This window comes from Cyprinus carpio, chromosome B15 (assembly GCF_018340385.1).
Source record: "Cyprinus carpio isolate SPL01 chromosome B15, ASM1834038v1, whole genome shotgun sequence".
Lineage (NCBI taxonomy): Eukaryota > Metazoa > Chordata > Actinopteri > Cypriniformes > Cyprinidae > Cyprinus > Cyprinus carpio.
This window is the reverse complement of record NC_056611.1, coordinates 12102996-12119983: the sequence shown is the minus strand read 5'-3', so window position 1 is coordinate 12119983 and position 16988 is coordinate 12102996. Positions and strand designations below refer to the sequence as shown.

The 16988-nt window shown below is 36.1% G+C and overlaps 2 protein-coding genes across 2 annotated transcripts; one reads left to right on the top strand and one right to left on the bottom strand.

Moving 5' to 3' along the window:
• Nucleotides 1–6: 6 nt before the first annotated feature.
• LOC122139861 (serine--tRNA ligase, mitochondrial-like) lies at nt 7–7024 on the bottom strand (the record flags this gene model as incomplete). The annotated part of the gene is made up of 11 exons (XM_042740044.1): nt 7–414; nt 587–679; nt 821–914; nt 1221–1299; nt 3164–3285; nt 3396–3441; nt 5321–5430; nt 5519–5584; nt 5887–5939; nt 6663–6803; nt 7010–7024. Coding segments are annotated over 11 exons (864 nt in total), but the record flags the coding sequence as incomplete, so codon positions are not given.
• A 923-nt stretch (nt 7025–7947) lies between these two features.
• si:dkey-260j18.2 (uncharacterized protein LOC325231 homolog) lies at nt 7948–15921 on the top strand. The gene is given in 5 exon segments (XM_042739237.1): nt 7948–8465; nt 9667–9820; nt 12250–12328; nt 13102–13329; nt 13415–15921. Coding segments are annotated over 5 exon segments (1992 nt in total). The 5' UTR covers nt 7948–8462; the 3' UTR covers nt 14943–15921.
• Nucleotides 15922–16988: the final 1067 nt, after the last annotated feature.

Genomic DNA, 16988 nt, shown 5'->3' with positions numbered 1-16988 from the left:
CAGGCGCTTTAACCAACTAAACCACGGCGCCAAGGAATGATTTCCCATGATTGGGATTGGGATGAAGGAATGGCTCCCATGATTTCTTAAGCCTTAAGAAAGACTTAAGATAGCAATGGAAAGTTTACCAACATGCTGTCTTCTCAATAGTAGTAAGAGACAAACTGCATGATATGAATACTGCTGCAAATACTTTCTTTACTTTCTTAAATACTTTTTTTCTGTTAGAATCATTCATGACATCATCATCAAATTTTATTATGATCTGTACTACTTTGTTTTGCTCCTTCTGATGTTTTGTGGTAGTGGTAATAATTTACACACAGACAGGAACCCCAAAAAGACAGGAACAAATTATGAGATGTCAAATTATGAGATGACAGTACGTGGAACAGCACAAGCTGTAGCATTAACCTAAAATATGGGGAGGAAAAAAGAAAGGGTTTGAAGGAATGGTTCTGTTCTTTAAGTTATCTCCTACAATCATATTTACTTTTTTAACAGCATGAAAAATAGAATGGAAATATTGCAGACCCAAAACCTAGCTTACCATATTAGTAACATAGTATTATAAATAGTCTCTTACCGTATGCGCATACTCAAGGTTTCCATCATTTCCCTCATAGAGAATGTTAAGGTGCCGACTCTGGTAGTCTGTGCAGTTTGAGGCACTGGAAATCTGATAAAGGAAGTTGACATTCACCAAAAGGACTCAAAAGCAGACATGTATTCCTCTTTTTATATTTTAGATTATGTTTACTTGTGAATAAAAATTACAATTACATTGACTCGACTTTTTGTTTTAAAGTATCATTCCAACCTCTCCAAAGCTGCCACGTCCTGGCATCCATGCCTCAATATCATATTTTCGGAAGGCAGGAGGCCCCAATTCTTGAGTAGGCATATCCAAGACTCTATGAGAGAAATTGTTATTACCATTTTATCAGCAAGTGCTACAAATCTTAATTGTATTCACTGACCAGTGAGAACTAGTGCAATGAATGAATATTTTACAATAAATATTTTGTCCTTGGTGTGAACAGACCAATCAAAAATGACTTAGTTTAAAAGCCACTTTAAGAAATGCTATACTTCTATTTTATTGAATTAGTGTAGAATACCATAAAAATGAAAGAAAATGAATATCAATTAGCAACACATGACATGCTATGTGAAATATTAATTATGGTTACTGATAGAAAAATGGTTAGACTGTAGACCTGTAATGAAGTTTTAAGGAAGTGAAAATCTCCTTCTGTAACATGACAAATTCATCCAACATTTGGGAACTCTCCTCTCCTCATTCAAAGTCACACCAAACATTTCAACCTGCATGAATAAAAACGTAGTAAACATCCTAAAAAGGTTGTTACGGAGCCCCTCTGGTCCCACTTTGTCAAAAAAAAAAAAAAAAAAAGATAACTATCTCGTGGCCTCAAGATAAGTAACTCGTGGCCTCAAGATACTAACTCGTGGCCTCAAGATAAGTAACTCGTGTCCTCAAGATACTAACTCGTGGCCTCAAGATACTAACTCGTGGCCTCAAGATAAGTAACTCGTGGCCTCAAGATACTAACTTGTGGCCTCAAGATAAGTAACTCGTGGCCTCAAGATAGTGAAGTGTCTGACACATGGACCCTTTGTTATTAAACTGGACCCTGTACTGTAGTGCAATGTAATACTTTACATTCTGTGGCAATATTCTCTGTTTTAATATTCAGTGTAATATAGTTTGCTGCAGTTCTGTTTCTATTTATTTACTAGTACTGTTCATCACAATCAATTCAATTCTGTTATTACAGTAATGTAAATCTTGTAGGCTGCATATCCATAGTCCTTTATAATTCTTCTTCATATTTATAGCATATGTTTCTGAGTTAAACAAAACCAAGTAATTGCAATGAGACATAATACAAACACTCGGTTAATCTTTGTAACGTAAATCTCCTCAGATGACATAGACTCCTGACAACTTTGTTGTTGTGATTAACGTAAACACGCAATTCATACTTTGCAGTCACGTGACTACCATGGATACCTGGCGGGCAACAAACGCTGACAAAATGCATCCAAGTGTGCATCCAATCGCACAACAACTATCTGCCATGCAGGCGACGATTGTTTACAACTCAAAACACCAACTTTTGTATATTAAAAATGGCAACGTCCTGGCAAGATCCTATTAATTCATACTTTGCACGTGACGTCACAAGTACTGGCTGGGAAATACCGGGAAATACACATAAATATATACAGCCAGACGGAGGTACCGTGACCTAAGCCTAGAACGCCCTCTGCTGACGTTTTATCGTAGGCTACACGGACATGCTTTTCCAAAATGTGAAACACTTCAATAATTAATGAACCAGTCTGCACACTACTATAGGCTAACTTAAAATCAGAATCAGAAATACTTTATTGATCTTTAATGATATTGATAACTCGGGGGACAATTCTTGTGTCACAGTTGAAGTGCACATCAAGACATTTAAAGGAATATAAATAATAATAGAAGTTGGTAAATAAACAAGTAGCCTATATACATGTAAAAAGTATAAATATATGCTATAAAATATGAGGAAGAATTATAAAGGACTATGGATATGAAGCCTACAAGATTTACATTACTGTATTAACAGAATTGAATTGATTGTGATGAACAGTACTAGTAAATAAATAGAAAGCAGAACTGCAGCAAACTATATTACACTGAATATTAAAACAGAGAATATTGCACAGAATGTGAAGTATTACATTGCACTACAGTACAGGGTCCAGTTTAATAACAAAGGGTCCATGTGTCAGACACTTCACTATCTTGAGGCCACGAGTTACTATCGTGAGGCCACGAGTTAGTATCTTGAGGCCACGAGTAACTTATCTTGAGGCCACGAGTTAGTATCTTGAGGCCACGAGTTACTTATCTTGAGGCCACGAGTTACTTATCTTGAGGCCACGAGTTAGTATCTTGAGGCCACAAGATAGTTATAATTGTTTTTTTTTTTTGACAAAGTGGGACCAGAGGGGCTCCGTACGTTTTTTGGTTTGTTGTGAATTTAGGTTGTTCTTGGGTTGATTGGTTTTGTTAATTGACATGGTAAGAGTAGAATAAAAAAATAATATTTTGTATTTTTCTTTCACATTTTTTTATTTTCTATGCTACCACTTGTTTTCTGTTTACCTTGTGAACTGGTGAACTCTGGTGAATGGTGAACTCTGTAGAGCCCCCAGGCCTCTCTGCCTGTATCTGTTTCAGCTCGATAGCATGTGCTACTCCAGATTGTTCTAGAACAAAAAAGTAATAATTTATCTTATGAATAATATTTTATGCATGCATCAACAATTTAATGAAACATTAAGGCAGTCATTTAAGTCAATCCGGGATTGGTTTGAACCTGACAAGTAAATCCTTCAGATTTACAGCATGATCCATGAAATAGCCTGGAAGGTCAAATAAAGGACAATCTGTCCTTGCTCATCATATATTGATTGCAAAGTATTTTGAATATTTTTCAAATATTGGTGCCTACTGGTCTATATTTCAGAACAAATGTATTAATAACTTGCGTAACAAACAATTACATTTAATTTAGAAATAACCCTAGAATTGACAATTATATTCAAACATTCATATATAATTAATGATCATATCACAGAATATACACACACACACGCACACACACACACACACACCACACACACACACACCACACACCAAACACACACACACACACATATATATATATATATATATATATATATATATATATATATATATATAAATAAATAAATATATATAGATATTATATATATATATATATATATATGAAGGGTTTATTTGCAAAAACAGACAGCTCTTTTTTATTATGTTATTATGTTTTTATTGTGTTTTATTGTATTAGTTAGCTGTATTTTTGTTGTTATTTTTACTTAATCAAAATAACTTGTGATTTATACATTTTTGCTAGAACCAAAAGAGGAGAAATAATATCCAAGTGTCTCAGAGCTGGCAAAAGCTATGAAAAGAGTGACCCTTTATCTCGCAGAGTATGACGCAGCCTGCAGAAGTGACATGCATGGATGTTGTCACTAATAGAATTACCTACTGTTGCCAAAGCAAAATAAACTCATTTAACCTCTCCCAAGGCTCATATTAACAAAATAAAAACTTCTGGGAATCCATACTCTGGTCTCAAGAGACCAAGTCAATCATTTCAGATCCAAAAGCATCCAACATGTTCTGATGTTGCTGGAGGAGTACAGCGAAAAGTGCTTGGTACCCACAGTGACGTTCAGTGGTAGTAAAGCTTTTATATAGGGATGAATGAGTGCTGAAGGTATGAGGGAGTTGTGCTTTATCAATGCTGGCATGAATTCAGACACTACTATGTGTGTGATGTAATACAAAAACTTAAAATATGAATATATTTATTCTCCCAAGGTGAAAATCCTTTAGTGTACATGTATTTATTAATGCTCTTGAGCAGCTGTGGGGGATTCTGTAGAGACGGGCTGAGCAAAACTCCCCATTAAAGACCAGAGCACTTAAGGAGGTCGTTACACTCAGTGCCAAGAAGGGTCAAAGCAGTATACTTTAAGTTCTGGAGGACATACTAAGTGCTACAATATTATACATTTTCTGAATTAAATCTAGGGTGTACTCATTTCTGCAATCCTTCATTTAAACAAAATTGGCTAATTTACTTATCTTACAGAAAATATTGGCATATTTTTTTTTACACATTTTTTTATTAAGTATATGTTTACTGTTTTAATTTTGGCATATTTCCATGAATTATATTAGTGATCATTAAGAAAATACATCTTTTATATTTATTCAGAGGGGGTGTAATCATTTATGCGGTGCGCTGTGTATATATGTCATTAATTTTCCACACTCATGTCGTTCTAAACCTGTAAAACCTTTGTTTATCTTCGGAACACAAATTAATATATTTTTGATGAAATCCGAGAGCTCTCTGACCCAGGATGAGAAGGAAAAGAATTGTTGAATAAAGTCATTATTTTTGTTTTATTTGTAGACAAAAAGTATTCTCGTAGCTTCATAAAATTAAGTTAAACCACCTTGCTACATTTCTAGGTCTGAGAACATTTAAGTTGTGTTACTGTCTATGGAGGGTCAGAGAGCTCTTGGATTTCATCAAAAATATCTTAATTAGTGTTCCAAAGATGAACAAAGGTCTTACGGGTTTGGAATGACATGAGGGTGAATAATTAATGACAGAATTTTCATTTCTGGGCAAACGATCCCTTTTATTCCATTCATGGGTACACATTATTCAAAAAGATGAAAACATACTAACCCGTTTCTGAAGAAGATCCATGGTATAATTTTGCAAGGCAAACTGAAGGCTGGCCCCTACACCTCTCAAATAGTATGATCTGTGCCCTGACACATGGGCAAGCCGTCTAAGAGAAAAGAGATACAAATGAAAAATTCATAAAAAAATTAAAGATTTAAATAAAATTAAAACATTAGAGAAAGAAAACATCTAACCTTTGTCTTATGATGTCAAGTCTCTCTCCAATTTGCAGGTGGCCTTTTGGTTTGAAATCAAATTCTGTAGTGGACACATGACAATATATTACAATACATCTTGTGGAACACATTAATGCATTTGCAAAATATTTTACCAGGCACTGCCATGATAAAGGTAGTTAACAACAAATATTAACATAAAATAACTAAACTACTCTGTTAAACACTGATCTCATTAGAGAATTGCTGTCAACCGCTGCAAGAAATCAGGAACGTCCAACCTCAATGTCAGTACAAGTAATGATAACTGCTACTAACCAAATTGTATTTTTGACCAAACAATCTAAGGAGAGGGATAATACAATTTACATCAAATAAATTTAAGTCGTTTCTGACCAACCAATTCAACAACTCTTGCCTGGTTCTTATCTCCGATGGGCTATAAGAATAGAAAAAATTACATTCCTGTATAGTAAAAATACACCTTTGCATGTGCATGTCTTTATATAGCCTACTGTTGTTTGTTTTGGTTTATATCTGATAATTGGACTTGGTTAGTTTAACATTTAATTATTTAAAAGTGCTGTATGTAGGATTGACATTGTGTGGTTGAACTAGGTATTGCAGTCCAAATTCAAAATATTGTTGAGGGTTTTTTCACCCGGCCTCTCCTCCTCAGACTTGCCACACACGCAAGTTGCCAGACTGACGACACCAACAGGAACGAGCGCACCTGACGATGAATGAAATGAAATACGCTGTGTTTTCTGCCAACTGGAAACCTGGGGTGCCGAAATACAATTGGGTAAACAGGTAGTGGGCGGGTTTCAAAAACCAAAACAGAGAACAACATTCCGGCCCGGAACGCACATTTTCAAAGGATAATAACTGACTGTAGCATTATTTTTCAGATAAACAAGTATGTTAACTTAGCATGTTTCTTAAATATCTGATAAAATATGATGGTATTTTTATGCTTTAGTAAAGTCAAAATCTTTAATCTTTAGCACCTTTAATACCAGTAAAGAGGAATGATTTAACATTTTTTGATCAGATATCTTACTTAAACTACTACATAAAATGTCATTTTGAATTAAAAATAAAACATTTCCCAGGGTTTTCCCCATTTTTTTGTATTGTGAAAAGGTAAGGGGTCTCTTACCACACATGGATGTGTTCTGTTGGGCAATCTTAGGGCACGGCAGTAATGTTCTTTCTCCAGCTCACCCTCTTGCACATACAACTGACTAAGTTTCTCTCTGATTGCTCTACTCTCTTCCCTAGCACTCACATACTCCTCAAGCTGTCAAGTACAAAACAGAGAAAGAAAAAGAGTATTCCAGTGCATATCATGCACATGATAGCAAGCAGAAACATCACTAAAATACAGTAAATATATTCACAGCTTTAAATTATTCTCAAGTATTTTTATTCATTAAAAGGTCATATTCATTTACTCAAACTAAAGTCTAAAAACAGAAACATAACTCAAAGAAAGATGGCACGTACACTAGCCAAAGTAGATTAGTCATGTTCTTCCTGAAAAAAAAAAACAAAAAAAGTGAAAACACATTTTATCCAGAAATAAATACCCAGCTGACAAATAACATCAACAATAACTTTATTTCAACATCAAGATATTTAAAGTTAAAGACTTTTTTTATAAGGAATATAGGCTAGTGCACTATTTATGTAAACTACTAACTGTGGTTTTGTCTATTTTGGAGTGGACACCCAGTCCTCATTTACTTCCATAATACAGAAAATAACAGCCAGAGTACATACCAGAAATTTTCCTTCATTTACAATTTCTGGGCAAACTGTTCATTTAAAACATATGTAAAATCATGTATATGTATGAAGCAAAGAGTATTTTTAAAAACTGTGAATAATTTTCATTTTAGCTTAATGGGATAGTTCACCCCAAAAAATTTAAATTCTGTCATAAAAACTCTATGGAGGACAATAGCTATTGTCACCTGTTTGTTTATCAACATTCTTCAAAATATCTTCTTCTGTGCTTAAAACGAGATAGAAATTCATACTGTATAAGAGAAAATTATCTTGTTTTTTGTTCTACCTATATATGTATTTTATCAATGCTATTGCATTACTAATATCGCATAGAATTAAGGATGGATAGTATGCACATTGGGACGCAGACCAATATTTTGAATTTGAATTCCAATACCTAGTTCAACCACTCGGTGTCAATCCTACATACAGCACTTCGTAAATATCAAGCCATAATGCTGCATACATACAAAATACATTATCAGTAGTTTCAGTATTGTCACAAAATACACATTTACGTAATTATTGTATCAAATTCAAATCTTCGTCGTAAGATTTAACTGCATGGATATAAACGGTTTAATAATTTTAAATGAATTTCTTCAGCTTTGGGAGTTACAAATTTAAGGTTCTCGGAAACGGAAGTAAGTATCCGTCACATCCGGTAAATTGGTCAATGAGCAAAGCGGAAATTCAGTGTGTTGTTCTGGCAAGTGACAGAATCCCTCAGCTTGTTTCGCCTACAGTCATGGGGCAATGTTGGCAGCTGTGAGCAATAGTTGACATTACTGATAAAACAATCATTTATTTCTCCCAGGACTACGTATTCTCTGGGCCAATCCGGATTACCTGCCTTTAATAATCTGCACGGAGTCGTGGTCGACAGTGTGGATGTATCAGGCGAGCCTGAATATTTTTGTGCTCGTATGCTAAGGATGGACAACACACCGTAATGAGCCGACCAATTTGCGCTGAAACTACCCAGGAAGGTCAAGGTGTTGTAAACGGGCCGAAGAGTATCAGGCCGTCTGTATCATTGTGGCACCCTAAAAGTCTTGATACACAAAATCGAACTCAAGACACCCCAAGAATTAAGAGAACATCCATCACCCAGATCTGTACCGCTGGGGTCAACTCTCACACTTTCTGATAGAAATCTTCACCTCTCATGGTAAAAAATAAATAAAAAAATGTAGACGATTTTATTGGGCAAGAGTTTAATTCTCTGTTAGCCTGTTATTGTATTTGGGTGGAGGGCACATTTCGTTTTGCAGTGTAGTATTAATATTTATATACATACGTTGCATGAAGAATCGGGGTACTTTGGCAATCCCATTAACTTACTAATATTCTGATCAACAAATAGCTTTTGGGAAATGTTTTGATGAGGGAAGAAACCTGGAAATAGCAGGGAATTGTTAAATAAATAAAACTATACCCTGTCTAGAAACCTCAAGAGAAAGTCTCGGAAATGTCTGGAGTGAGCATATTTTAAAATAAAATATTATCTTTGAAATCCTGAAAGATACTATTTGTTTTTTTTTATATATATATATATACATGTGTGTATTCAGTATTTTATTTATAAGTACTATAATAGGTGTTCTACCTTTATTGTTCATTTATATATGGTGTTTTTGAAGAAAAGTAACAATTGAGATTATGCCATACATTATTAGAGTTTGACTAATAAGCATGGAGATGTTGTAAGTTATCCAAGGCACTCAAATACAAGGCCTCCGAAAACTTGCCTGAATACTGTCCTTCTCTTTCTGTCACATAGAAGAGTAAGCTAAATTGCCCCTTCTGTTATTTTCATCTCACGCTGATGTTTCAAATTTAGTCTGCGAATATTGTAAGAAACAACTTGTGATTAATGCCCCTTTCTGTGGTCAAGGTCAGTAGGTCTGGAAAAGGTCTAGGGAGTCAAATAAAATGTTTCAATTGAATTAAAATAATTACATATGTAAACTCTAAACTGTTCATTTGATTATCCAGTCATTTTTGAAAGTCTTCATTCAATGGTAAATGAATATGATGGTTTTACTCTGTTTTGCTTAGTCATTTTGTAGCTCTCTGAGGTATGTTTCGGTCAGAGAGACTGCCCTGGATTGTGATTTTCAGTCAAATATATTTAATTTTTCATTTTGCCTTTGAGTGGCCTGACTTTGATTCTATAGGTGAATTTCCATAGGTGAATATTCCAGCATCTATATATATATATATATATATATATATATATTATTGTATGTATGTATGTTCAGTTCAGCCCTAGAAACTATAAATCTGACCACAGCATTATACTGTCACTATATGAGCACTTTATAAATGACGTGTTATAAACGATGTATTTTTAAATTAACTTGCCACAGATGAATACTGTCAGAGGTGGTGCAGTTACCTGGCGACCACAGCCATGGCAGGATGCAGATAGAGGTGGTGGAGAGCCTCTCTCGGATAGTGACTCGGAGGAAGAGGATTTTCCTGATGACTACTCGACTCCCTTGGGGGAATATGTAACTCAGGGTGAGACAATGATTGTAGTTTTGAACATTGATTGTTGGATAATGTATACTGTTATTATAGAATTCTGGATTGTGTAATGTAATTTCTTATTTCATTTTAAATTTCTCATAACAATCTGTACAGCACATGCTTCAGTCTAACTCTGCTTTATTGCTCTTTATATGTCCCAAATAATAGCACAACAGCAGTAGATGCAATGGGGTCCATAAGATTCATTTTAACCTTAAAATAAGGTTTTAGGCTTGTATATATATATATATTATATATATATATATATATATATATATATATATATATATATATATATAAATGTAAAATGAAGAAAAATGTAAATTTTGTCACTTTTCAAATAAAGTAAATGTGTAATAAAAAAAAAATAAAAAAAATCTAATTAGAATTACATTGCATTATTATTTAGTCACCTTTAAACCCCACAGATCCAGTTCTGCGATAATAAGTAAATAAAAACTTTTCGGTACTTCAAAAACAACAAAACAATGAAACAACATTACATTTATCAAATGTCGCAATATCTAACTACTGGGGTGCCTCAGGGCTCAGTTCTTGGACCACTTGTCTTCTCTGTCTACCTGGCATTCAGAAACATGGCTATTCATATCACTGCTATGCTGATGACACTCAGCTCTATCTCTCATTCCATCCTGATGATCCAATGATACCTGCTCGCATCTCAGCTTGTTTAACAGACATTTCTTGCTGGATTTGCCAAGATTAGAACTGATTGTGGTTCCAGCAAACCCATCGTTTCATCACAATTTCACCATCCAGTTAGGCACATCAACCATAACTCCTTCAAAAACAGTCGGAAACCTTGGAGATATGATTGATGATCAGCTGACTTTCTCAGATCACTATGCTAAAACTACCCGGTCCTGCAGATTTGCTTTATTCAAAATCAAGAAGATCAGGCCCTTTCTTTCAGAACATGCTTCACAACTCCTTGTTCAAGCTCTTGTTCTGTCCAGGCTGGACTATTGCAATGCTCTCTTGGAAGGTCTTCCAGCCAGTTCTATCAAACCTTTACAATTAATCCAGAACGCAACGGCAAAATTAATTTTTAATGAGCTGGAAAGAATGCACGTCACACCTCTGTTTATCAATTTGCACTGGCTGCCAATAGCTGCTCGCATAAAATGTAAGGCATTAATGTTTGCCTACAAAACCACCACTGGCTCTGCACCTCTTTATCTAAATTCATTACTTCAGACTTATGGCCCTCTATAAAGCTTGCATTCTGCAAGTGAACGTCGCTTTATTGTGCCATCCCAAAGAAGCACAAAGTCACTTTCACAGACTTATACATTACAAGTTCCCTCCTGGTGGAATGACCTGCCCAGCTCAAATCGAGCAGCTGACCATCTTCAAGAATCAACTAAAAACACATCTCTTCCATCTTTATTTGACCCTCTATCTCTGGCACTCTCTATTCTAATTCTATTCAAAAAGAAAAAAAAAACTTGCCCCTTTTAGACTTGCACTCTATTAATTTACTAACTGCTTGTTTTCTTAAAAAAAAATTGTATTCTATTTGTGTTGTATTCTTTTTATTTATTATACAATTAACACAGAGCTAAAAAAGGCCTCTAACACTAGTTTGCTCTATTCTTTTTCTATTTTATGTGTTTTCTTTTTATTTATATAATTAAAAAAAAACAACCTTGCTACGTGTACTGCATTAGGCTAACTGAGACTTGTCATAACACTTGCATATTGCTCTTTTGTTGATTTTGATTGCCTCCGTTGTAAGTTGCTTTGGATAAAAGCATCTGCTAAATGACTAAATGTAAATGTAACCATAATTATGTAAGGGGAATTCACGATGGAGTTCGTAGGCTGCTCTGCTCTACAATTCAAAATCAGCAACAATTATACCCTGACAGAGATTGCTAATTGCGTCAATGCATAAGTCATCAAAATTCTGATTGGTTCTAAATCCTAGATAAACTTACCTGACAGAGATTGCTAATTGCGCTTACTTCTGGACGACATTTTGGTGACAAGCGATCAGAGGTTGCAATACGTTTTTTTCAAAGATGGGACTGATCTGACAGCAGTTGAACGTTTTTCTGGGGACTGTCCTGAGCTTCTCCCTCCCTCAGATACTAACACACATACTCAGAGAAACACTTATCTTACTTCAAGGTTTCCTCAGCCCTAAACCTTATCGGGCATGGTCACACACACAATGAGAGCAGCTTAGAGATTAAAAAGGCAGACTAAAGCCATATTCAACTTATTCTCTAACATGCATAAATGTAACCTTGATTAATAATTATTCAAGAAATATTATAATGAAATTATTATGAAGGCCATTGTAGATCTGCGATCCACTCCTTCAATTAGAACATAGATGAATCATTTAGCCACCTTTTTATCAACTTGTTTTCTCTCTTTGCATTCTCATTCAGGGTTAAAACAGCTGCTTGATGCTCAGCAGTTGTGTGATGTCACTCTTGTGGTGGAGGGAAAAAAGTTTATGTGTCACAGGTAGGTTTTATGGTTTCAGCTTTGAAGGTTATCTGATTGTAACATTGTACGTAAAGTATATATTTTTTCATAACTTGAATAATTTCAAAAATGGCATACAGTCTAATGTAGCCAACTATTAAACTGCATGATTAATTTTAAATAATGAAAAAGATTATAATTATTTGTGTTTCAGTATAATGAATGATATACAGTACCATTCAGTATGTAAGATGTTTTTTAACAAATTGCTTTTATTCAGCAAGGATGCATTAAATTTATCAAAAGTGACAGTAAAGAGATTTATGATGTTTTACGAAAGACTTTTATTTTAAATAAACATTGTTTGACTTTTGAACTTTCTATTCATCAAAACTTCCTGGCAAAAAAGCAGCAAAACTGTTTTCAACATTGATAATATAGAAGTGTTTCTTGAGCAGCAAATCAGTAGATTAAAATGGTTTCTAAAGGATCATGTGACACTAAAGGCTGGAGTAATGGCTGATAAAAAAAAAAAAAAAAAAAAAAAAAAAAGCTTTGGCCTCACAGGAACAAACAATATTTTGAAATATTAATTTTTTAAAATGTAAATTTTAACAATGGTGTAAATTATTTAAATATCACAAAAAATAATGTTTTTATTGTATTTTTATTCAAATAAATGCAGCCCTGGTGAACATAAGAGACATGTTTTTACATAACATAAAAAAAAATCTTACCGATCTCAAACACGAAATGGTAGTGTACACATAAAACTGTTCTGTTTTGACGTGTGCTGTTTTTCTTTTTTTCAGAGTTCTTTTAGCAGCAGTAAGTCCATATTTCCGTGCCATGTTTACCAGCCCTCTTGTAGAGTCTCGTCTTACTGAGATCCGACTGGAGGAGGTGACACCTTCTGTAATGGAGACAGTTATCCACTTTGTATATACAGGAGAAGCAGGTCTTAGTCTTGACACAGCAGAGGACTTGTTTGTAGCAGCCAATCGTCTTCAAGTTATGCCCTTGCAGGACCTTTGCTCTAGGTAAAATTTAGATGTGATCCTTGTAATCATTCTACTTTTTTATCTTGTCTTGCTGATGTTCCCATTTTATTTTCCTGTTTGTTAGATTCCTTTTTGAACACCTGTCTGTGGAGAATTGCCTAGGCATGTACTCTTTGGCTCGTTCACATCATGACCAGCTGCTTCTTCGGGCTTCTTTGAGACTGGTGGGCCAGCATTTCCCTCGAGTGGCCCGGCAGCGAGATTTCCTCTTGTTGGACCCAGGAACTCTTGCCAGCTTGTTGGAGTCGGATCGATTGGGTGTGGAGTCTGAGACTGAAGTATACGATGCAGCAAGGCGCTGGGCAGAATACCAGCCGGCTGATCGTTACAGTCACATGCCCAATTTGTTACGCCATTTACGCCCTGGTCTTTTCAGCCCTGAAGAGAGCCACCGAATGAACCAAGAACTTGGACCTCGAGCCAGTACAGAGGGCATGGGAGGACCGTTGAGGCCTCGAGAAGGCATGTTTGAGAAGAAAATAGTCTGTGTTGACCTTAAGCCAAGGGAGAATGAGTCTTTACAGGAAAGGGACTTCACAGTGGATTGCTTCGACCCTCGTACAGGGAAGTGGGAGAAGCTGGCAGCCTTGGGCTCGTTGCTTTGTCCCGGCTGCACTGCTGTTGGAGGTCGACTGTTTGTGGCGGGAGGCATCCTGCGGAGTTCCGAGGTCTCCTCAGCACTTCATGAGTATGATGTCGTGCTAAACCGCTGGATTGTACAGCCGTTGATGGCTGAACCACGTGCGATGTTAGGTCTTCTTGGCTGCGGAGGTTTTTTATACGCTCTTGGTGGCTGTAACCGAGCAGCCTTTCTGTAGGAATCTTCTGAAATTTTTGATTTTAACACTATAATGTGGGTATGGGGACCTCGTTTGCCTTTGCCATTGCGTTCTTTTGCTTGCGCTGCCCTCCGCTGTCGTCTCTACTTGCTTGGTGGTACCACACTGGAGCAGAGCAGGGCTGTGGTGCATGCTGGCGTGCTTATATACCACACGGTTACAAATACCTGGAGCCGTGTTGCCCTAGACTCTGGCGCCACCTGCCTGGCTGGAGGTGTGGCAGTACGTGGCGGCGTTTGTGCTATTGGTGGTTACTTGCGTGATGCCGCCAAGTTCCTCAATGGCAACTACACCCAGGCTGAACCACTAGATGCCACAGGACGTGTGTTGTTCTTCCGAGAAGGAAGAGGATCAGGAATAGAACGGGAGGTGGCAGTTGGAGTAGAGCGAGGGGGTGGTGGTAGTGACCGTGCGCCTAGTCCGGTGGTTTTTCCTGGCCTGCCAAGGCGGATTGCAGCTGGAGGTGTGGCTAGATGGAAACGCAGGATATATGTGTTGGGTGGTGAGAATGGATCGAGATTTTATGATAGCGTCTACTGCTGGAAACCTGGCTGGCGAAGCTGGGTCCAAAGACGGGAGAAATTACCTGGGGAAACAGGAGGAGTTAGCCAGTTTGGATGTACCACCCTGAAGTTCCCAAAAAAACACATTTTAGCACGTCTTCGTGCTGCTCAACAGAAACGGGGAAAGGAGAAACGGCCGACCCGGTCATGCAGAGTCATGCGGATCGACAGGACAAATCAGGAAGTGTGATTTATTTCAGTGAGACTTATGAGCATTTTGGAAACATTTATGCACTTACCTTTACATCTTTACTCTTGGTTGATGTCTAGATGTTTTGAAATTCATTCTTTCATTTCTGCAAGCTGAACACAAGTTTTTGTTTACTAAGTATTGACAGAAAATATACATAACATTTGGATATGATTTCAGAAGGTTTTGCCCTTAATAATGATAATTCTTTACAGGTTCCCAAATTTGATCTTAGAAATGTTATTATCCTGGAGAATAATACACCGTTTCAATCACAGCAAAAACAAGTTATACACATGCTTGACTCAATGAGGGAAAAAAATCATTGATGTTTATTTGAACCTTTTTGCTTAAAGTTATTGCTTTGAGGCTGAATATATTTTTACACACATTGGAACATCTATATTGCTACCATAACAGTGGTTGATACTACTGTAAAGTCATAGCTTAATATGGGACCTCTTCAAATCTTTATCATTTAATTTTTTTATTTATTTTATTAAAAAAAAAATTTTTTTTGAATGATGACAATGGTTTCAAATTACACTTATGTTAAACTGGTGTTAAACAACATCACAAGATTCATCCAGGTTTTCCATCAACTAGCATTTCTATACTGTATCCCAAAATTTGCATTAAAATGCTGAATGGAAAAAACATCATGTGAATGAAATTTGCATAATCTACTTAATAAATGTATACAATTTGTTTGAGGTGGATGCTTTTTTGTATTATTATTTGGTTATGCATAACTACAGTGGAAATACATTTACAGATGAAATTGTTAGACGTGCATTCAGAAGATATTAATGTGATTAAATAAGAAAAAAAAACATGTTGCTCTAGCCAGTCTGAAATTTTATCTTGCAGATGTTTGCTAGCACACATGAAGTTTGTTAGAGTGATATCTGCGCATTGTGCACTCTAAACCACATGCAATTTATTACATTTAATAAAGGAGCAGATTTTCCATTGACAATTTCCATTTCTAAAATGTTTTCTTTTTTTTTTTTGAAAGTATTGTGTAAATTGTTTTTGCATTATATTGTTTTGTCTAATGGAATCATAACTAATGTGACAACATAGACCCAGATGATAAAAGTGAAAAGAAAAAAAAAAAAGTGACATGACCCATACTCAGAATTCATGCTCTGCATTTAACCCATCCAAAGTGTAAACACGTGTAAACACGTGTACACACGTGTACACACACACACACACACACACACACACACACACACACACACACACACACACACACACACACACACACACACACACACACACACACACACACACACACACACACACACACCTGGTGCAGTGAGCAGCCATTTATGCTGCGGCGCCCAGGGAGCAGTTGGGGGTTTGGTGCCTTGCTCAAGGGTTGCTTCCTCAGTCGTGGTATTGGCGGCCCGAGACTCAAACCCACAACCTTAGGTTTAGGAGTCAAACTCTCTAACCATTAGGCCACAACTTCCCCCCATAACCACTGATGAACAACATTATATAATTCTAAATGATGTGGCTTTAATGATGTTAAAGAGTTAATGATGACATAGTGATTGATTTTCTGCACTTTGTTGTAATGCACTGTTCAGCTTGCCCTCAATGAAGTGGATCAGTATACGTATCTGTAGTGCTTTAATGGCATCTTTCTGGGTTTAGCTGGTCATCTGAAATGCTTTAAAGCATAGACTCGCAATAGAAACCAAATGACTGCTTTTTGTATGATTGTTTTCATTTTGTTTCAGTTATTGTAATTTTGTCTTACAGTAACATTTTCACAGAGACAAAGAGACTCAGTATTTTCATCTGATGGCAAACAGGTCTGTTTGTTTTTGAAGACCTACAACTGTCAAATATTGAACATTGTTTGAATGGAAGTCTGTGCTCTGGTTTGCATTAAATAAATTGAACAGAAGTTTCTTTGTTGCTTGTCCTGCAAACATAAGTGAGTTGTTGATGCATTTGAAAAGCAGTGAAGTAGTGATAATGTCACACACCAAAGTACAGGATTATTAACCAGACCTTAGTGACACAACT